Raw genomic sequence first — 15,948 nt, 5'->3', positions numbered from 1 at the left:
GGCTAAAAGTGACAGCCACTTGGCTAAATAGTGGCTAGGAGGAAAACATTCACTGAGCCAACCCTGTCATTATTGAGGGTGCCAGGCTAAAGCAACAAAAAGGCTTTATATCTTGTGAACACATTTATTTCACGAATAGGAGGTCCCAAACTGCGCATGCCACATAATTTGGCGAGTGCAACTTAGCATTCATTAACAGTATCTGTCAGTCCTTTCCAAAGAGTCCTTCATTGCACAGCTCAACTTGAGCTGAACCAGCTATTAGTCCAACAAGCTATTTCCTCTGACTGTTCATTTATTCCTTGTATCAACTACTTTTCACTGTTTTCTTTGTCTTTTTCACTGTTGATTTTTTGCTCTTTTGAGCAGAACTCAGCAGTGTCACTGGCCCATCACTCGTTCCTCCGGCTTCCCTAGCATGAGATTTTCTCCTTTTACGTTTTTCCCTCTTGCTCCTCTTCTTTTCATCAATCCTTTTTAGAACCTCTCTGTAATTTAAAAAAGTAAGGTTTACCAATCTGTGAGAAATGAAATTTGTTCACCAGTGTCGTATTTGTTTACTCTGTTGACCCTATCACACTCATAAGTTTGTTGTCTTTCATTTTGATCCATGGCAGATCGCGATGGTCCTCGAAAGTTTGCTCTGCCTGAACATGCAGACGACATTACCTCTAATTCACATGCTGCCAAAAGTGTACAAAAGAAGCAGTAATGTTTGCAGCAAACGATATTTCAGATATGAGTATTAACCTCAGGCTTTTCATTAATTCTCCAAGCTGCTATGCTAGATGAACAACTCACCTTTTCTTTTGAGTTTTTTCCTTATCGTACTGCGTAACAGTTGAAATACCCTCTCTCTCTGGAACATGGTTAGCAAGTACCTTTCTTGTTTTCCTAAAATAAGTCATATGACAACTGTAATATACCGGTACATGTAAATTTTACTCACAAATACAACAGAATGACAATGCTAAAGGCTAATAAGAAGAAAATAAAGACTCTTCCTCTGAACTCACTGTGCTAGGGAAAATGGGTCATTGACAGATTTCAATTTTCTTCCAGTTCAATTAATTCCAAAGATCATTATTTGTCAAACCAAGTTTCGACAGGCTACTCACTTGTTAGGTCTCTTGACACTAAGCATGAAGTCAGGTATTGGACAACCAGCTTGTTTCATCACATTTGCAATGCTGCAAAAACAAACATGGACATTTTCAATACAAAATCAACATTTTATCAGTTACTTTTTCAGACACTGTAGGATGCTAGCTGACTTATGGTTTCAAATTTCATACACCTCGTAGAACTCTTATAAAGACAGAAAAAGCAGTAGCCCATGTAAGCCTGGACCACAATGCAGATGAACTTTCATACACACTTAACAACTGCGTTTTTCATCAGCCTACCTCCGTAAGTTGATGCCATCGTCTTCGGTGAAGAAGGTAACAGCTTTGCCTTTCCTTCCAGCCCTACCAGTACGACCTGTCAAGAAACCAAATGATGTTGTACATGTACATGAACTTGTCACAACTATTGCAAATTAGCATTTCAAAAAAGGAACAACTTCATGGAGCAATAGAGAGGTCCATATTCTATCTTTCTACTTGATCTTCTACATTCACTTTAAGGCAGTGATGTGTCACATGGCTCTCTCCCTCCCATGACTAATGAGGATTAGGCTGTGTGACCAGAACACCTCTTCAGTTGAGAGTCATATCACAAATTTCGTCCTTAAATGGCTACTACACATAATGTCATGCTTTTTGTTGATTTGTGAAATGTTATCTTACCTATTCTATGGATGTAACTGATAGCTGATGTTGGGAAGTCATAGTTCACCACCAAGTTGACCCCCTTGAAGTCAATACCTCGGCCCATCAGCTCAGTACACACCAGCACCCAGATCTTCCCAAGACGGAAACTTTTCACCACGTTTTCTCTCTGTAAATAAATGATGAAACAGGCATTGATACTCCCATACGTTAACCATTTGTGTTCCATGGACAACAGTGCAGTGACCATGAGACAAAGTGCTGAGGAAAGACATGTACACGGTACACCACACTCCCACATGCTAGGTTCTAGGTTAAATTTTTGTAGGTGTATGGGTCACAATTGGTCAAACTTCAAATGTATTGACATGGCTTCATCTTACCTGTAACTGTGTTCGATCTGCATGGATGACATCTACATTAATCCCATCATATATCAGCTCATGGAACAACTCCTTGGCTCTCTCTTTTGACTGCACAAACACTAACATCGGAGGCTGAAATCCTTTCCGTATGATGTCACGGATCGCCAGAAGTTTACCTGATTCACTCCCGACAAATAGTAACTCTTGATCAACAGTGTCGGTAGCAGCATTTCTGAAATAAACAACTTCAACTAAGCTCACACACAAACAGATTTCTGCATCATTTCCACCTTTCCATTAGCGCACAAGAGCAACAAAAGATATTGATCTTTCACAAATCTTATAAAGTGATGTTTCGTTTGGTCAAGTTTTCGAGTATAGGCCGCCATTCTGTTGTACTCAAGATATTGAGTATAGGCCAGACCTGTTAGATGACTGATCTTCACTCACCTAGCACCAATATATACAGAAACCACATTATCCAAGTTAAGTTTGCACCACTCCTCGACATCGTGCGCGAATGTGGCGCTGAACATGCCACGTCGCACATTCTTAGAATCGCATGCCTTATAAATCATGGCTAGCTGCTCCCGGAAGCCTTGCTTTCCTTCTTCAAAGAGTTTGTCCGATTCATCAACAATTAACCATTCGACACTAAGAGGAAGCAGAAAAGAGAGATTAGCCTGCTGGTAAGATACAGTTTTCTTTCAACACCTTGGCATTAAAAGTATACCATAAACAAGATAATCGTGACTATTTCATTTGCAAATGAATGCTATCCGTCCTCCTTTTCTAACTGTTTGATTTACTTTTCTATATATGGCTATAGTACAGAACCAGGCCTGTATTAATCGAGCTGTCCTCTCTAGTTCCTTGATCACTAAAGCTTTGTCTCTATTTCTCCGCCATGTGGTCAGTCTCTTTGTGTCCCAGAGAGAGCAGTTTTCGAGCACTATGCTTTGGTATTTGTCACCCAATATGATTCTGAGATACAATTGGGAGAATGCGTTTTTGTAATTGGCAGTTCACAAGATCTGGTAAATACTTGTACCTTTTCAAGTTAATGACCGGTGGCTCCTGTTTGAGTAAATACACTAATCTGTTTGGAGTTGTGACCAAAATATCTAAAAGGGAAATAGGAAAGAATTCAACTTGAGAATTTAAACAATTCAGGTAAACAACAAAAACTGACAACTCTTGGCAAGACAGCTGAATTATAACTGAAGTTGTGGTATCATAAACAGATGAACAGCAAAGAAATGGATAAAAATTGGCTCTGTCATGCAACGCAGGACCACATGTCTCAACCTGTAATATAAGCTGTGAGCAGAAAACTGACAACAGTGTCACATTACTCACCAAACTTCTGTGCCGATTTCGGACCAAATTTCTTAATAGCACTGCTGGCCTTGTCGATGTAATGGATTCTGAAACCACGGCCATCAGCCAAACGGCAACATTCTCGATATATCTACAAAAGAAGAGGTGATGTAAAAACAGAAACACAGTCATCTTGGCAGAATTATTTTGTCTGCAACTCCTAATTCCAAAGTTTTTTTACCTGCTGAGCCAACTCTCTTGTCGGTGCCAATATCAAGGCCCTGAAACCTCTATTCCTTGGCTCCTTCAAGTGATGCAACACAGGAATCAGAAACGCTGCTGTTTTCCCAGATCCCGTTGGGGCACATGCCAAGATCTCGCGTCGCTGAAAAAGAACAACTTGATAAAAATCTTCAGTCATTCTGAAACAGGTTGTTGCGGCTCTGTTCTGTTCACATTCAATGTTGGCTGAGCAAACTGAACACAAAAAGAAAGCCTTTTTCAGACAAATGGGTTGCTGTGATGTGATGATAGTCGGTCGTTCTGTTTTCCTAACAATAAACATCCCAGTGGAGCGATATGCACCATGACTTTGCATTAAGAGATCACAAGCCTGGACTTTCAGTTATCTACACCCAAATTTTGCCCACATTTAGGTGAAGTCTTACCATCATCATGACTGGGATTGCCTGCATCTGAATTGGAGTTGGTGCATCATAGCCAGACTCTCCAATATTCTTCACTACTCGAGAATGGAGATGATATTCTTCCTCAAGCTGTGAAAACTTGGCAAATGGATCAGGTATGTCAGTCCCATAAGCATGGATTCTGTGTTGTCTTCGGAAGCCATTTATCTGGAAGAAATGACACGATATAGGCAGCAGCTAGGCAGGCAAGATAAAGTTACAGGAAGTTGACAATAGGGGTCTCTCACATCTCACAGTACGTCGAAATGATTCAGGCTTTACGAGGAATATATTATAGTGCTGAATCGGACTTGACCTAGGGCCCTTGCTGTGTATATCAGTCACCTGAAGATGGCCAAATTAGCCCCTCTGCTCCAGCCTATAGTCCCCCTTTAAGACAGATCTTATAAGGGGACCAAAGTTCTATTGTGGAGGTTACTGCACAAATGAGAGCATCAATGTCAAAAGTGGAGGTAAGGGAGGGGGACATACGACACTCTTTCTAGGAAAAAGGTACTTCATCTACGTAGTGTACTTAGTGGCTCTTGAGCTGAGGCCTAAAACTAGACATGACGACTAGACAGTGCTTTATAGATTACCTTCTCTTGTTTCAACTGTGCTATAATCTCGGGGGATAACTGCTTCTTCTTCCTCTTCCTCTCATGCCTCTTTGTCTCTGTGCTGTTAGACTTGATGGAGCCGAGTATCTGAAGCTCAACTTCCTCCTCACTATCCCCATCATCAGATAACTCGTCTCCCTCCTCTCCTTCTGAACTCCCACTATCGTTGTCGCTATCAGTTTTACGCTTTTTGGCATATTTACTTTGGTCTGAGTCTGACACTTTGTCATTGTCGTCACCAGATTTGCTGAGCTCATCATCTGAAGAATTTTGGTATTTTTCTTCAGACTGTTCGAAAGAATCCCAAGACTTTTTTTTCACTTGCGTTGATGCCTGGATTTTCGGGCGAAGTACCTAGAAATAACGGTTTAAATTTTCAATCCCCGATCTGAAATGACGTAGTTTGATCGCATTCAACTATAAATCCATTGAAAAGTGGCGCTTTTTTGTCGATTGATGACCTTTTTTGGGCCCTGAACGGGGATTGTAAACTCATTCCGAAATAAAGATTGGTTGAGGTGATTTGGGGTCAGGTCCGCATATGAAATTATGGCCACGATGGCGCCCCATATGAATCTGAGAAAACACACGTGTCGTCTTTGACAACCGATTACCACCAAACGATGCATCAGATTTCTCTGATATTTTTCAGTTACATGAAGCAATGTGTGCTTCAACCATACATCACCTTTAAACGTTCCGCATCACCTTGAAAACGTTTGAAATCAAACTTTGCCCCGGCACCAAGTTTGCGAAACAGGCTCATGCCAGCCATCTTGAAACTGTCGGCTCAAGCGGAAATTGTTATATCGAGAGCGACAATTCGACTAAAATTTCTGATGATATGCAATGAAAATCTGCTAAAAATGGACTCAAATGGTTAGATAACGACTATTGATTTTCGTTTTCAACATGTATTTCGTTTGATATAGTAACAATCTTGCCTCAAATGGGCGCTTTTTGATTCAGAATTGCTACAATAAGTTACATGCACCATTTGTTTACAGTGGTCACCTCATGATCTGGCATATAGCTACAATACATCACAATGAATGACAAGTTGTGTTGTTGGGAGCCTCTGTCCCTGACCCATGTAATGTCTGGGGATTGATTTCAGATATTGTTCCGTATTACAACCACCTGATGCAGGAAGATCCGAGCACATCACAAGCTGTTGCAGCCATCAAGACATTGATAGAGTTTATCAGAGTGAATCCAGGTACCAAAAGATCAAATCTTAATGTGAACGCCAAGGAGGATCTAGTCGGTGATCCTGACGTAATAGATAAGTTTTGTTTCATAGATCCCTGAATGAATGGAGCTCTCAAGCATGATATGTGAAAGGAAACAAATTCCCAATCACTTCGGCAATTAAGTCTCCTGAGATGCAGGAGTCAGATTGATCACATTAAGTTACACTAAGTCACCAATAATTGCTAACTTCTGCCTATAGTCTCCTTCAACCTAACTTACTCTTATCTTATCTGTTTCAGCGGAGACGTTACTTGGATTGCGAGAGAATCTCAACCTCGCCATTAAGATCCTCCAGCAGACAGATGGACCGGTGGCATCGATAGCCTCAGGTTGTGATCTGTTTGTTCGGTTCATCACACTCACTTCACTAGATCATCCAGTAAGTAATTAATGAGATTAACTCTATCAGAAATTGGTTCCTTCATGCAGTAAGTTGGTCTTAACCTGCTGCCCAACCATCATTTATAGTGATACTATCAGTTCTTACTTTCGTGTTCATGAAAAGGCCATAGTCGGATAAAACCGGAATAAATGAAGTGTCCCATTTACTGGATCATTTCTTCTTTTCAGGATTTTCAAGACTGCAAAAGTGTTTTGGTGGAGAGGGGAAAGGTGTTCCTGAATAAAGTCTCTCGTTCTCGAAGAAAAATTGCAAAAATAGGCATTCCTTTTATTAGAGATGGGACTGTAAGTCATAATTCAAATAACTGTAGGATGAATTAGGAGAAAATCGACATCTTATTTCCACCTGGTTTTCAATCAAACTATGTACAGTCCAAAATCTATGCCTTCATGATTTCTTGCTCTCACCTAAGCTCCTAGATAATCTGAAAGTCGGCACTAACAAGAGCCAAAAAGATTTAGTTGTAAATCTTGTTTGCAGTGTTTTACCAAGGCAAAACAACAAATATCCTCTAGAGAATCAAACCAACAACCTCCTAATTATGAGCCTGGCACCCTTAAACTGGTCTCCCTACATGTATTTCCACCATGTCTTCTCTGCTTTTCAGACTATTTTGACTCATTCCAAATCGCGCGTGGTGCTCGAACTGTTCAAGGAAGCTGCTGCTGCCAACAAACGGTTCAATGTCTACTTGACAGAGTCGATGCCAGATAAATCAGGGTAGGTAAGGAAGTGGATGAGATCTGAGCAATTACCATTAAATTATGAGCTCAATAGACAATGGTGGGTCATCAGAAGTAGCATGAACATGCTATCTAGGGTCACCAAAGTGGTAATAAGAATGCGGTCGCTTGGCCTGACTGCTTTAACCAATGGGTGCGTGTTTTGTTTTGTTAATATGAGTATACTGTGTTCATATGAGTGATGTTTTTCATTCCAGTGTCGACATGTTTGATGAAGTCACAGCTCTTGGAATACCAGCCACCTTAATTCTAGATGCTGCGGTTGGGTAAGTACTCACACTCTTTAGGTGAAATGACTAACATGGTTGGCAAGTCCAAAACAGGTGATCATTTCATGGCAATGAAATTTGTCATTTAGTTACTCTCCTTTCGGTACTTCAGGTACATCATGGAAAATGTGGATCTGGTTCTCATAGGAGCTGAAGGAGTGGTAGAAAGTGGAGGAATAATAAATAAGGTAACCATTGTTTCAATCAAGCCATGGGGAGATAAGTGGCATAGTGGTAAGAGGACCAGGCTCATAATCAAGAGGTTGTAGTTTGACGCTTGGAAGGATCACATCTGTTTTGTCTTTGTGTCCTTGAGCACATCAATTATTCCTAGTTCCATCTCTCCACTCTGGAGTTCCTAGTTGGCAGAGATGGCCAGGTGTGAATGCCAGTTCTGTGTGCTGAATGCATGCAGTTCGGACAAGTGATACTCCAGAGGGAGCTGAAACCTTTGAATAGTTCCCATTTCTAAGTCAACAATTGAAGCAAGAACTCCACAGATCGCTTAAATGTATTTCACCACGCTGTGTTCATTTTTCAGATAGGGACATACACTATGGCATTATCTGCTAAGGAGTTAGGAAAACCAGTGTATGTGGTGGCAGAAAGTTTTAAATTCACAAGGGAATTCCCGCTAAATCAAAGAGATATACCAGCAAATTTCAAGGTGAGAAAGAAGAGTTCCACTTCTTACTGGTCTTTCCAAGTTCTACATATTGACAAAAGACGCCAATTATCTGAGGTGCTAGTGCCAAAAACTAGGCTCTGTCTAATGGGACGGTAATCTGTGGCTTGTTAGTCTCCGCCACGGCACGTAGTGGCCGTGAGAGGAGACTCTTGGGTTAGCTAGGAAACTTTCTCGGCAAAATCAACCTCGGCCTAGGGCGCCGATGTGCCTATGCGTGTGTACACGTTGTAGTGCTTGTGGGTGGATTTCAATTGTCGCAATTTTGTCAAGATTTGACACGAAGTTTCGAGAAAACCGCACATTGATAAAATATTCTGCTCTTACGTACGGCGAGTTCATTTATTATTCCAAGTCCACGTCGGCAGTACGTCGTTATTCGAGCACTTTGAGCACGGAATACATTGTAGTTTCGTAGATTGTTTTTGCGGCAATGAGCACTCGGAACGTTACTCGCACGTCTTGGTTCCCTCGGCTGTTCCTAGAGGGCAGGAATAGCACGCCTCCTAGGAACAGCCGAGGGAACCAAGACGATGTTCGCACTGACTGCACATGCGCATTCAGAACGCCGTGGCGGAGACTTCAGAGTATGCCTGCAGACTCAACTGACAATTCTAGTTGTATCTGGTGTCCACGTATCAACAACTGTATGACCAGGCACAGGTTGGCACAAGCTGAATATACCTTTCACATAGTTTTCCTTATTCCCATTTCAGTATCATTCATCAACCATCAAAGGCAATATTGATCTAACCAAGGAACACCCACTGGTCGACTACACTCCTCCTTCTTACATTACGTTATTGTTCACAGATTTGGGAGTGCTAACACCATCGGCAGTCAGTGATGAACTCATCAAGTTATATCTCTAGACTTTAGTTGCGTTGATACCATCATCAACCGCTGTGTACTTCTCTGTGCAATCTGTGTTCTTGATGCAACATGACAGATATATATGGGTGACTGACGGGATTGTTGTGGACATTTTCAAAAGGGATATGGTGAACCAAGTTCAAATCATACAGATTGTGCTAAAATTGAGGTACTTATATTTAATAAACATGTGCCTGTTATAACAAGAGCGTGTTCATATTATTCTTTTTGCAAAGGTAGTGTGCTTATTGACATCGAGGATAGAATACAACTACCAATCCGTATCGACATCAAGGACAAAGACAACCATTCTGTACCAACATTGAGAAAAGAATACCGGCTCTGTTTAAACATGGAGGACACAATCACAGCCAGGCTGTAGATAGGACACAATCACAACCAGTCTGTATACACTTCAAGGGCACAATCACAGCCAGTCTGTATACACGTACACTTAAATGACACAATCACAGCCAGTCTGTATACACGTACACTTAAATGACACAATCACAGCCAGTCTGTATACACTTCAAGGGCACAATCACAGCCAGTCTGTAGGCTTCAAGGGCACAATCACAGCCAGTCTGTAGGCTTCAAGGGCACAATCACAGCCAGTCTGTATACACTTCAAGGACACAATCACAGCCAGTCTGTAGGCTTCAAGGGCACAATCACAGCCAGTCTGTATACACTTCAAGGGCACAATCGCAGCCAGTCTGTATACACTTCAAGGACACAATCACAGCCAGTCTGTATACACTTCAAGGACACAATCACAGCCAGTCTGTAGGCTTCAAGGGCACAATCACAACCAGTCTGTATACACTTCAAGGGCACAATCACAGCCAGTCTGTATACACTTCAAGGACACAATCACAGCCAGTCTGTATACACTTCAAGGACACAATCACAGCCAGTCTGTATACACTTCAAGGACACAATCACAGCCAGTCTGTATACACTTAAATGACACAATCACAACCAGTCTGTATACACTTCAAGGGCACAATCACAGCCAGTCTGTATACACTTCAAGGGCACAATCGCAGCCAGTCTGTATACACTTAAATGACACAATCACAGCCAGTCTGTATACACTTCAAGGACACAATCACAGCCAATCTGTACAGATTTCGAGGGCACAATCACAGCCAGTCTGTACAGATTTCGAGGGCATCATAGTCCGTCTGCAGCGACATCGAGGAACAAATCCCAGCCAGTCTGAACCGACATCCAGGACGTAATAGCAACCAGTATGTACCAACATAGAGGAGACAAAATAACAAACTGTATCGACGCAGGATGACAACCAGCCCAGGGTGTCCCAACAGCTAGTCTGTACAAAGGTCAAGATTGACAGAATCTCAACCAGTCAATATTGACACTGAGGACAAATTGTCAGTCAGTCTGTACCAACATCCAGATTGACAGAATCTCAGTCTGTAAAGGCATGAAATAATCCGTAGGAAACAATGGATTGACACATGTAATAAGGCAAAACTATAGATTTCCGAGAAAACATATTTTTTTTTTTTTAGAAAATGCACATAAAATCACACATATTACTATACCACAGTCACAGTTATGAAACCATTCTTGCTGAGTCAGCCAATATGAGTAAACACAACATATCCCGCTCGAAATGTCCTACCCGATATATCACAGAATAAATTGGCAATGGCCAAATTACTGTGGCGGTTTCAGTTTTAAGCTCTTCATATTTTTCACGAAATGTCTTGGTAACTTGGTGGACAGATGCAGGTACCTCCCCTCCAATATGCCTGGGAGGATTATTGACTTGGCATGAAGATGCATCGGCACGTGGCGCACCTTACTCTGACGGATACCAAGTCTCTGCAGCATGGCAGGAAACAAACGCTGCAAGAGAAACGTCAGAACAATTCAGGGAGGCTACTTTCCTCAGAGTTTTCTTAACAGCAACAAACCAGGGAGTGATATGAATAAAGGCTAGCAAATGCTTTTACTTCAATTTTGTACAGAAAGGTCAAGTGTAAATGTACATGGAGTTTTAGATAAAAGCATTTACTACTCTTTATTCATATCACCCAATGTCAAAGCCTCAGGAGATTTCTGATTGACTGCTTTGATTCTGATATCTGCCTGTCCCTCTGATATACTTTACGAATTGTGGGGAAGCGTATCCAAAATAGTGGCCTCAATGTTTGCAGTCATGAATGATGTAGGTACACCTATGTGCGGGAGTCAGTACTTTCTCACCTGAGGAGCTAACTTTGTGAAGTGGGAGTACTTGTGGTCTCCAAGAATAGGCATGTTCAATCCAAATGAGAGATGACAGCGGATTTGATGTTTGACACCTTGAAGAAAAAAATAACACATGAAAGAGAGAAGACACTTATGCAACCAGCCAGCTGAAAACAACCGCAAAGGGGATGACCTGACTCAAAAGTGTAAACGGGACAAAGGTACCGATTCTTAGCAGACTGTAGACCAAGTTTACCGTTTTTTTACAAAACAGATACTGGTATGCATACCTGTCTTTGGCTCACATAGAACCAAGGCAGCACCGACGTTATCGTTGCTGTCCAACACTTTGTATTTGGTAATCGCCTGGGACGTATCAACACTGCTCTTCTTCATAACTAACTTAGTCTTCTCGTCATAATCAGGTTTTAGTACCATCTGCAAAGGAAAGATTATCTATTAGCAGATGATCTTCGAATAAGTCGATTAATTTATTTGCCACCCCCAAAACTATAACTACATCTGCACAGAACAACAAAGTGAAATCAGACATCACAAGAAGAACACTTTTTACATGTAGACTCAAAATCCTGAAAACATTAATATGAGTTCTGTGTTTTTTGCATTGTAAGTTTCGATTGTAATGGTTACTATCATCATCATTATCCTATCAACTTGAAATAGTTAAACCGTCAGTAAGGAATTTGGCAAATCTTGCCAAAGAAAAAGAATCTTACCCTATATGCCCCACTGACAGTACCCTCAGCCATGGGAATCTCAATCACCCCACTTGGAGGATCAGGAATTCCTTTCGTTATCACCCAGTACTTCTTGACGACTTCGTGGTCTTTAAACATGCGGGTCAGTTTGAGCTGCATCTCCCGAGTCCTAGAATGAGGATGAAGTAAGGAAACACATCGCACTGCCAAATCTCGGCACTGAAAGTACTGAAAACTCTCTTCGACCATGGATTTGATCTGTCGACCCAAACACAGCATGCAACAAAATCGCCCATCGTGGCGGCCATTGTAGTAACTTGTTATCAGTATCAAACCCAGCGGTTATTGGTTTTACAGTGATTATACATGTAACTGCAGGTTGCAGCGGTTTTGACAATAGCTCATTTGTGCACCGCTTAACAGACAGTTTCTAGCCCAGACTGATCATACCCCGTCTTGTAATCAGGACACACATGCGTGTCGCTTGTTCCCATGAACATATTTTATTGTACTTACTTAGCAAATACCATAACACCAGTTGTGTCCTTGTCGAGTCTATGGACGCTATGAAGAGTTTCAAGAGATGCATCAATTTTCTTGGCAAATTTTGGGAGGAGGGATGCGATATTGTGATTGACACCTTCACCACCTACAATACACAAGATGAAAATGTAACTTTTTGAAGAACTTGCATTTTATCTGTGAGGTGCCTACTGAGAATATGAACTGAATCAAGACAATCTCAAAGACTTTGCTCATCTTCAATCTCTTTTGATGAACATTCAAGTATAAAGCTAAGTCTAACTTCTAAACATTATGTGTATTGATGGTAGATGTGCTAACCAATACGATAGGCAATCTTCAGTCTGTCAAAGAATTTGTCTGTAACTCTCACCTTGGCTTGGAAGCCCATAAGGCTTGTCGATAGCTACAATATCATCTGGAAGAGAAGTGACAAATGATTATTTACATGTAGAGCCGAAGATTATGATGTGTACATGTAAGTCATAGTGTGATAAGTGGCTGTTGTAAAAGCCAAGTAGTCCTCACCACGACCTCTGCTGTTACAGCTTGAGGAGTTAGTTAGATGTAATAGATAGACATCTAGAAAAAGGCTTCAAACTTTGCCAGGCCTAGAGACATCCAAAAGGAGAAAAAACAAAACACCAAGTTCAAGGTGTAAAATGTAACTTACGGTCATTGTAAATGACACTGTCTCTGAGCAGGTCAACCATGACCACCTCCCGCGTGCGCGAGAAATCAGGGACCTGACTTTTCAGGATACGGAAGCCTTTACTGTCCACATCGCCCAAAAACCGCTCTCCTGAAACAGTCAAACTACCACTTCAAACACATTGCTTAGTTAGACTTTCGCTCAAGTCCCGCACAGTGAATGACACTGGAACATGCCTTTTTACATTGTAGATGTACTTTGAAGTATCGAAGTTCAAACCCAGGGTAACAGGTAAACCACTTTGACTGAAGTCGTAATGTAATAATTTGCCAGTTGGTGCACAGGGCCCTGAACATTACCCCTAACAATTTAATGACCATACCTTTGCCATCATCTTTCATTTCCTGACGTATCTTCATTGCCATGTCATAAGCTGTTTTTGGTTCTTTAACATTCGGCACAGGAATCGACTTCACTTTCTTCTTCCATTCTGTCACAGGCTCGTGAAATTCATATTCCATTTCTTCAGGTCTCAGCTTTGTTTTTCGTTCTGTTTTCCTGACATCATTATTCTGACCAAACTGTTTTTTCATGTCCTCTGTCACAGAATAAATGGCAGGCTTGCTTTTAGTTTCAGTCGATTCCTCTTCAGAGACAGAAGAGGTTGCATGGTTGTTCTCAGTTTCAGTTCTCTCCTTCAGACCAAACATTTGCTGGTCAAATATATTCAGATCATCCAGTGAGGCTTGTTCATTTAGAGATTGTTTAACATTCAATTCAGACTTCTGCTCTTGCTCCACAGCCTTCTCACTGTACTTACTAGACAGCTCGGTAGCACTTTGTGTTGGGACTGACCCGAAGTACTGTTCATCAAATAGATTTGAGGGAACTTCAAAGTCATCACATGATTTACTTGGAGGAGAATTTGTATCCAGGTCTACCGTGCTGGACAACTCTTTAGCCTCTTCTTCAAGATGGATATAACTCTGGCTACAGTGCCCAGACTGCTGTAGACTCCCCTCATACTGAAAATATTGCTCATCAATAAAGTCTGACCCAGATGTAGATTCTGGATTTGGAATTGTTTGATCCGACTTCAAATCACCTTTCAGTTTCCTCTCTGCTCTCCGACCATCAAGTCTTATCAACCCAAATGAAGTCTCTAAAATGTCATGGTCTCTATTCAAAGGTTGAAAGCTATCAGCCTTAGCTTTCTTTGCCTTGACAGATATTGATATTTTAGCAGGTTTTGTACCTTTTTTCAAAGCACCAAAGTTATCTTTTTCTGCTGAAGCTATCGTCACCATGTTCTGCTCATACTCTTCTATCCCAAAAAAGTCAACTGCATCATTTTCATGATCTCCAGTTGGTATATTTTGTGATTCTGATGTAGGCTTATTACATAGAGCAGAGCTTCTGGAAGTGAAGTAGCGAGGTGAATGCACTGGAAGCTGTGACTTTATCAAGCTGAAACGAGTACTTGATCCAGCACTCTGGAGTGCTATTCTCCGCAATTTTGTGGGATGATGACTGAGCCATTGCAGCCTTACTGCCGGCAAAATATGTCTCTGTAGCATTATCATCTTGCACCTCTTTAGAAAAGGCAGTATCATCACATCAGCAAGTGTTTATCTTTCCCCTTGGACACCGCATATGCTAGGCAGTGGTAGATCGGAACCTGAAAAGAGATTACAAGTGTTACAAAAACAGTCAATACTACAGATTCATGCACTTGATTGGGAACAACGTTTATGAAGAAGTCGCGTCACGTCACGTTACACTTTACACTCTTACAGTAATATAAAACCGTTAGAGCTACATTGCATCGTGACATCAACGCTGTTCCCAATCAAGGGCATGAATCTATAGTAAGATGACAAAGTCGTTTTTGCTGCAGTGGTGAGGGTACGAATCTACAGAGGTCCCAAAAGCCCACATCTGATGTCCACGTTTCAGCAGCCCGTCTCAGTATTGGAAAAACACTTTTATCATTTACACATGTGTCCGCGATTTTCTTTTGATCTTGGAATGGCGGGTGGAAACAAAGATTTTGTGTCCCTTGACTCAGCCCATACGTTGGAGTTTTTTGCATTGTTGCGCATTCACACATTGCTTTGGTTGCTCTGTGGCCTGCTTACAAATTAGGTTTCTGACAAAGAAAGTCTATCGATTCAGAGCACACTATGGATGGGAGACAGCAGTGAGCAGAGTGGAGGAGCCAGCTGCAGTACGATATTGACGATTGAACAGGCATGTAAATAATCGTACTCATCCAAAAATTTACCCATGTAAAAATAGGGTAGCCTGCACTTCATTTTGTTTTCTATAATCGGACACATGAAAAAAACTACATATAAAATGATCAATTTCATAGTAAATAGTAATATTTATATGTTATCCATCAACTGGTTCTTGTTGTCATTATTTGAGTTACTTGGGAAAAGGGGGTTATTTTCGGATGTTTTTTGGTTTTTTGAAACAAAGTGGTTATTTCCACGACAAAAATTGAACAACTTCAGGTTTTCACCAACATGGCGGGATCGTCTTTAATTATAGAATAAAAGCACCTTCACAAGAATCACAGTTCAAGAGCACTTGATGATTAGTAAGAACAAAGAACACCAGATGGCGACAGCATACGTTAACCCACTACTATACTAGACTACATGTACTAGCAATCCTCAAGACATGGTCATTTTATCACAGTAGTCTCGCGCAGCCAGAAGTTCTTTACTTATTAGTCTTGCGCATGCCAGGCTTCCTTTGTACGAGACGTTTTCCAGCACGATGTATGTGGGCAGAAGCAACACAGCGCAAGATTGACTCGAGCAGGGGCTAATAA

General features: G+C 41.3%; 3 protein-coding genes across 6 annotated transcripts; 1 reads left to right on the top strand and 2 right to left on the bottom strand.

Annotated features, from left to right (window-relative positions):
• Positions 1-121: 121 nt before the first annotated feature.
• Positions 122-5,539, bottom strand: LOC135483499 (probable ATP-dependent RNA helicase DDX52). Its single transcript, XM_064764458.1, has 13 exons — positions 5,452-5,539; positions 4,743-5,117; positions 4,126-4,311; positions 3,699-3,842; positions 3,497-3,608; positions 3,189-3,261; positions 2,588-2,791; positions 2,156-2,369; positions 1,791-1,941; positions 1,407-1,482; positions 1,119-1,190; positions 802-894; positions 122-488 (listed from the first exon to the last, which is right to left on the bottom strand). Exons 1-13 carry the CDS (start codon positions 5,536-5,538, stop codon positions 308-310), a joined length of 1,968 nt encoding a protein of 655 aa, XP_064620528.1. The 5' UTR covers position 5,539; the 3' UTR covers positions 122-307.
• Positions 5,540-5,579: 40 nt separating this feature from the next.
• LOC135483498 (translation initiation factor eIF2B subunit alpha-like) lies at positions 5,580-9,196 on the top strand. The gene is made up of 9 exons (XM_064764457.1): positions 5,580-5,642; positions 5,881-5,982; positions 6,257-6,396; positions 6,588-6,704; positions 7,028-7,140; positions 7,361-7,429; positions 7,545-7,620; positions 7,974-8,099; positions 8,834-9,196. The coding sequence occupies exons 1-9, from the start codon at positions 5,603-5,605 to the stop codon at positions 8,987-8,989; spliced, it is 939 nt and encodes a 312-aa protein (XP_064620527.1). The 5' UTR covers positions 5,580-5,602; the 3' UTR covers positions 8,990-9,196.
• A 1,342-nt stretch (positions 9,197-10,538) lies between these two features.
• LOC135483497 (uncharacterized) lies at positions 10,539-15,645 on the bottom strand. Of its 4 annotated transcripts, none has more exons than XM_064764453.1 (9): positions 15,621-15,645; positions 13,489-14,784; positions 13,128-13,256; positions 12,828-12,872; positions 12,449-12,581; positions 11,951-12,101; positions 11,504-11,651; positions 11,229-11,326; positions 10,539-10,868 (listed from the first exon to the last, which is right to left on the bottom strand). In XM_064764453.1, the coding sequence occupies exons 2-9, from the start codon at positions 14,717-14,719 to the stop codon at positions 10,677-10,679; spliced, it is 2,127 nt and encodes a 708-aa protein (XP_064620523.1). In that variant the 5' UTR covers positions 14,720-14,784; positions 15,621-15,645; the 3' UTR covers positions 10,539-10,676. The 4 variants fall into 4 exon arrangements, with proteins under 4 accessions (XP_064620523.1, XP_064620524.1, XP_064620526.1 ...); XM_064764454.1 differs by having other exon boundaries at positions 15,541-15,638; XM_064764456.1 differs by lacking the exon at positions 15,621-15,645 and adding an exon at positions 15,391-15,514.
• Between the last annotated feature and the right edge of the window lie 303 nt (positions 15,646-15,948).

This window comes from Lineus longissimus, chromosome 2 (genome assembly GCF_910592395.1).
Source record: "Lineus longissimus chromosome 2, tnLinLong1.2, whole genome shotgun sequence".
Taxonomy (NCBI): domain Eukaryota; kingdom Metazoa; phylum Nemertea; class Pilidiophora; order Heteronemertea; family Lineidae; genus Lineus; species Lineus longissimus.
Note: the sequence above shows the minus strand (reverse complement) of the source record. Positions and strands in the feature narration are given on the sequence as shown.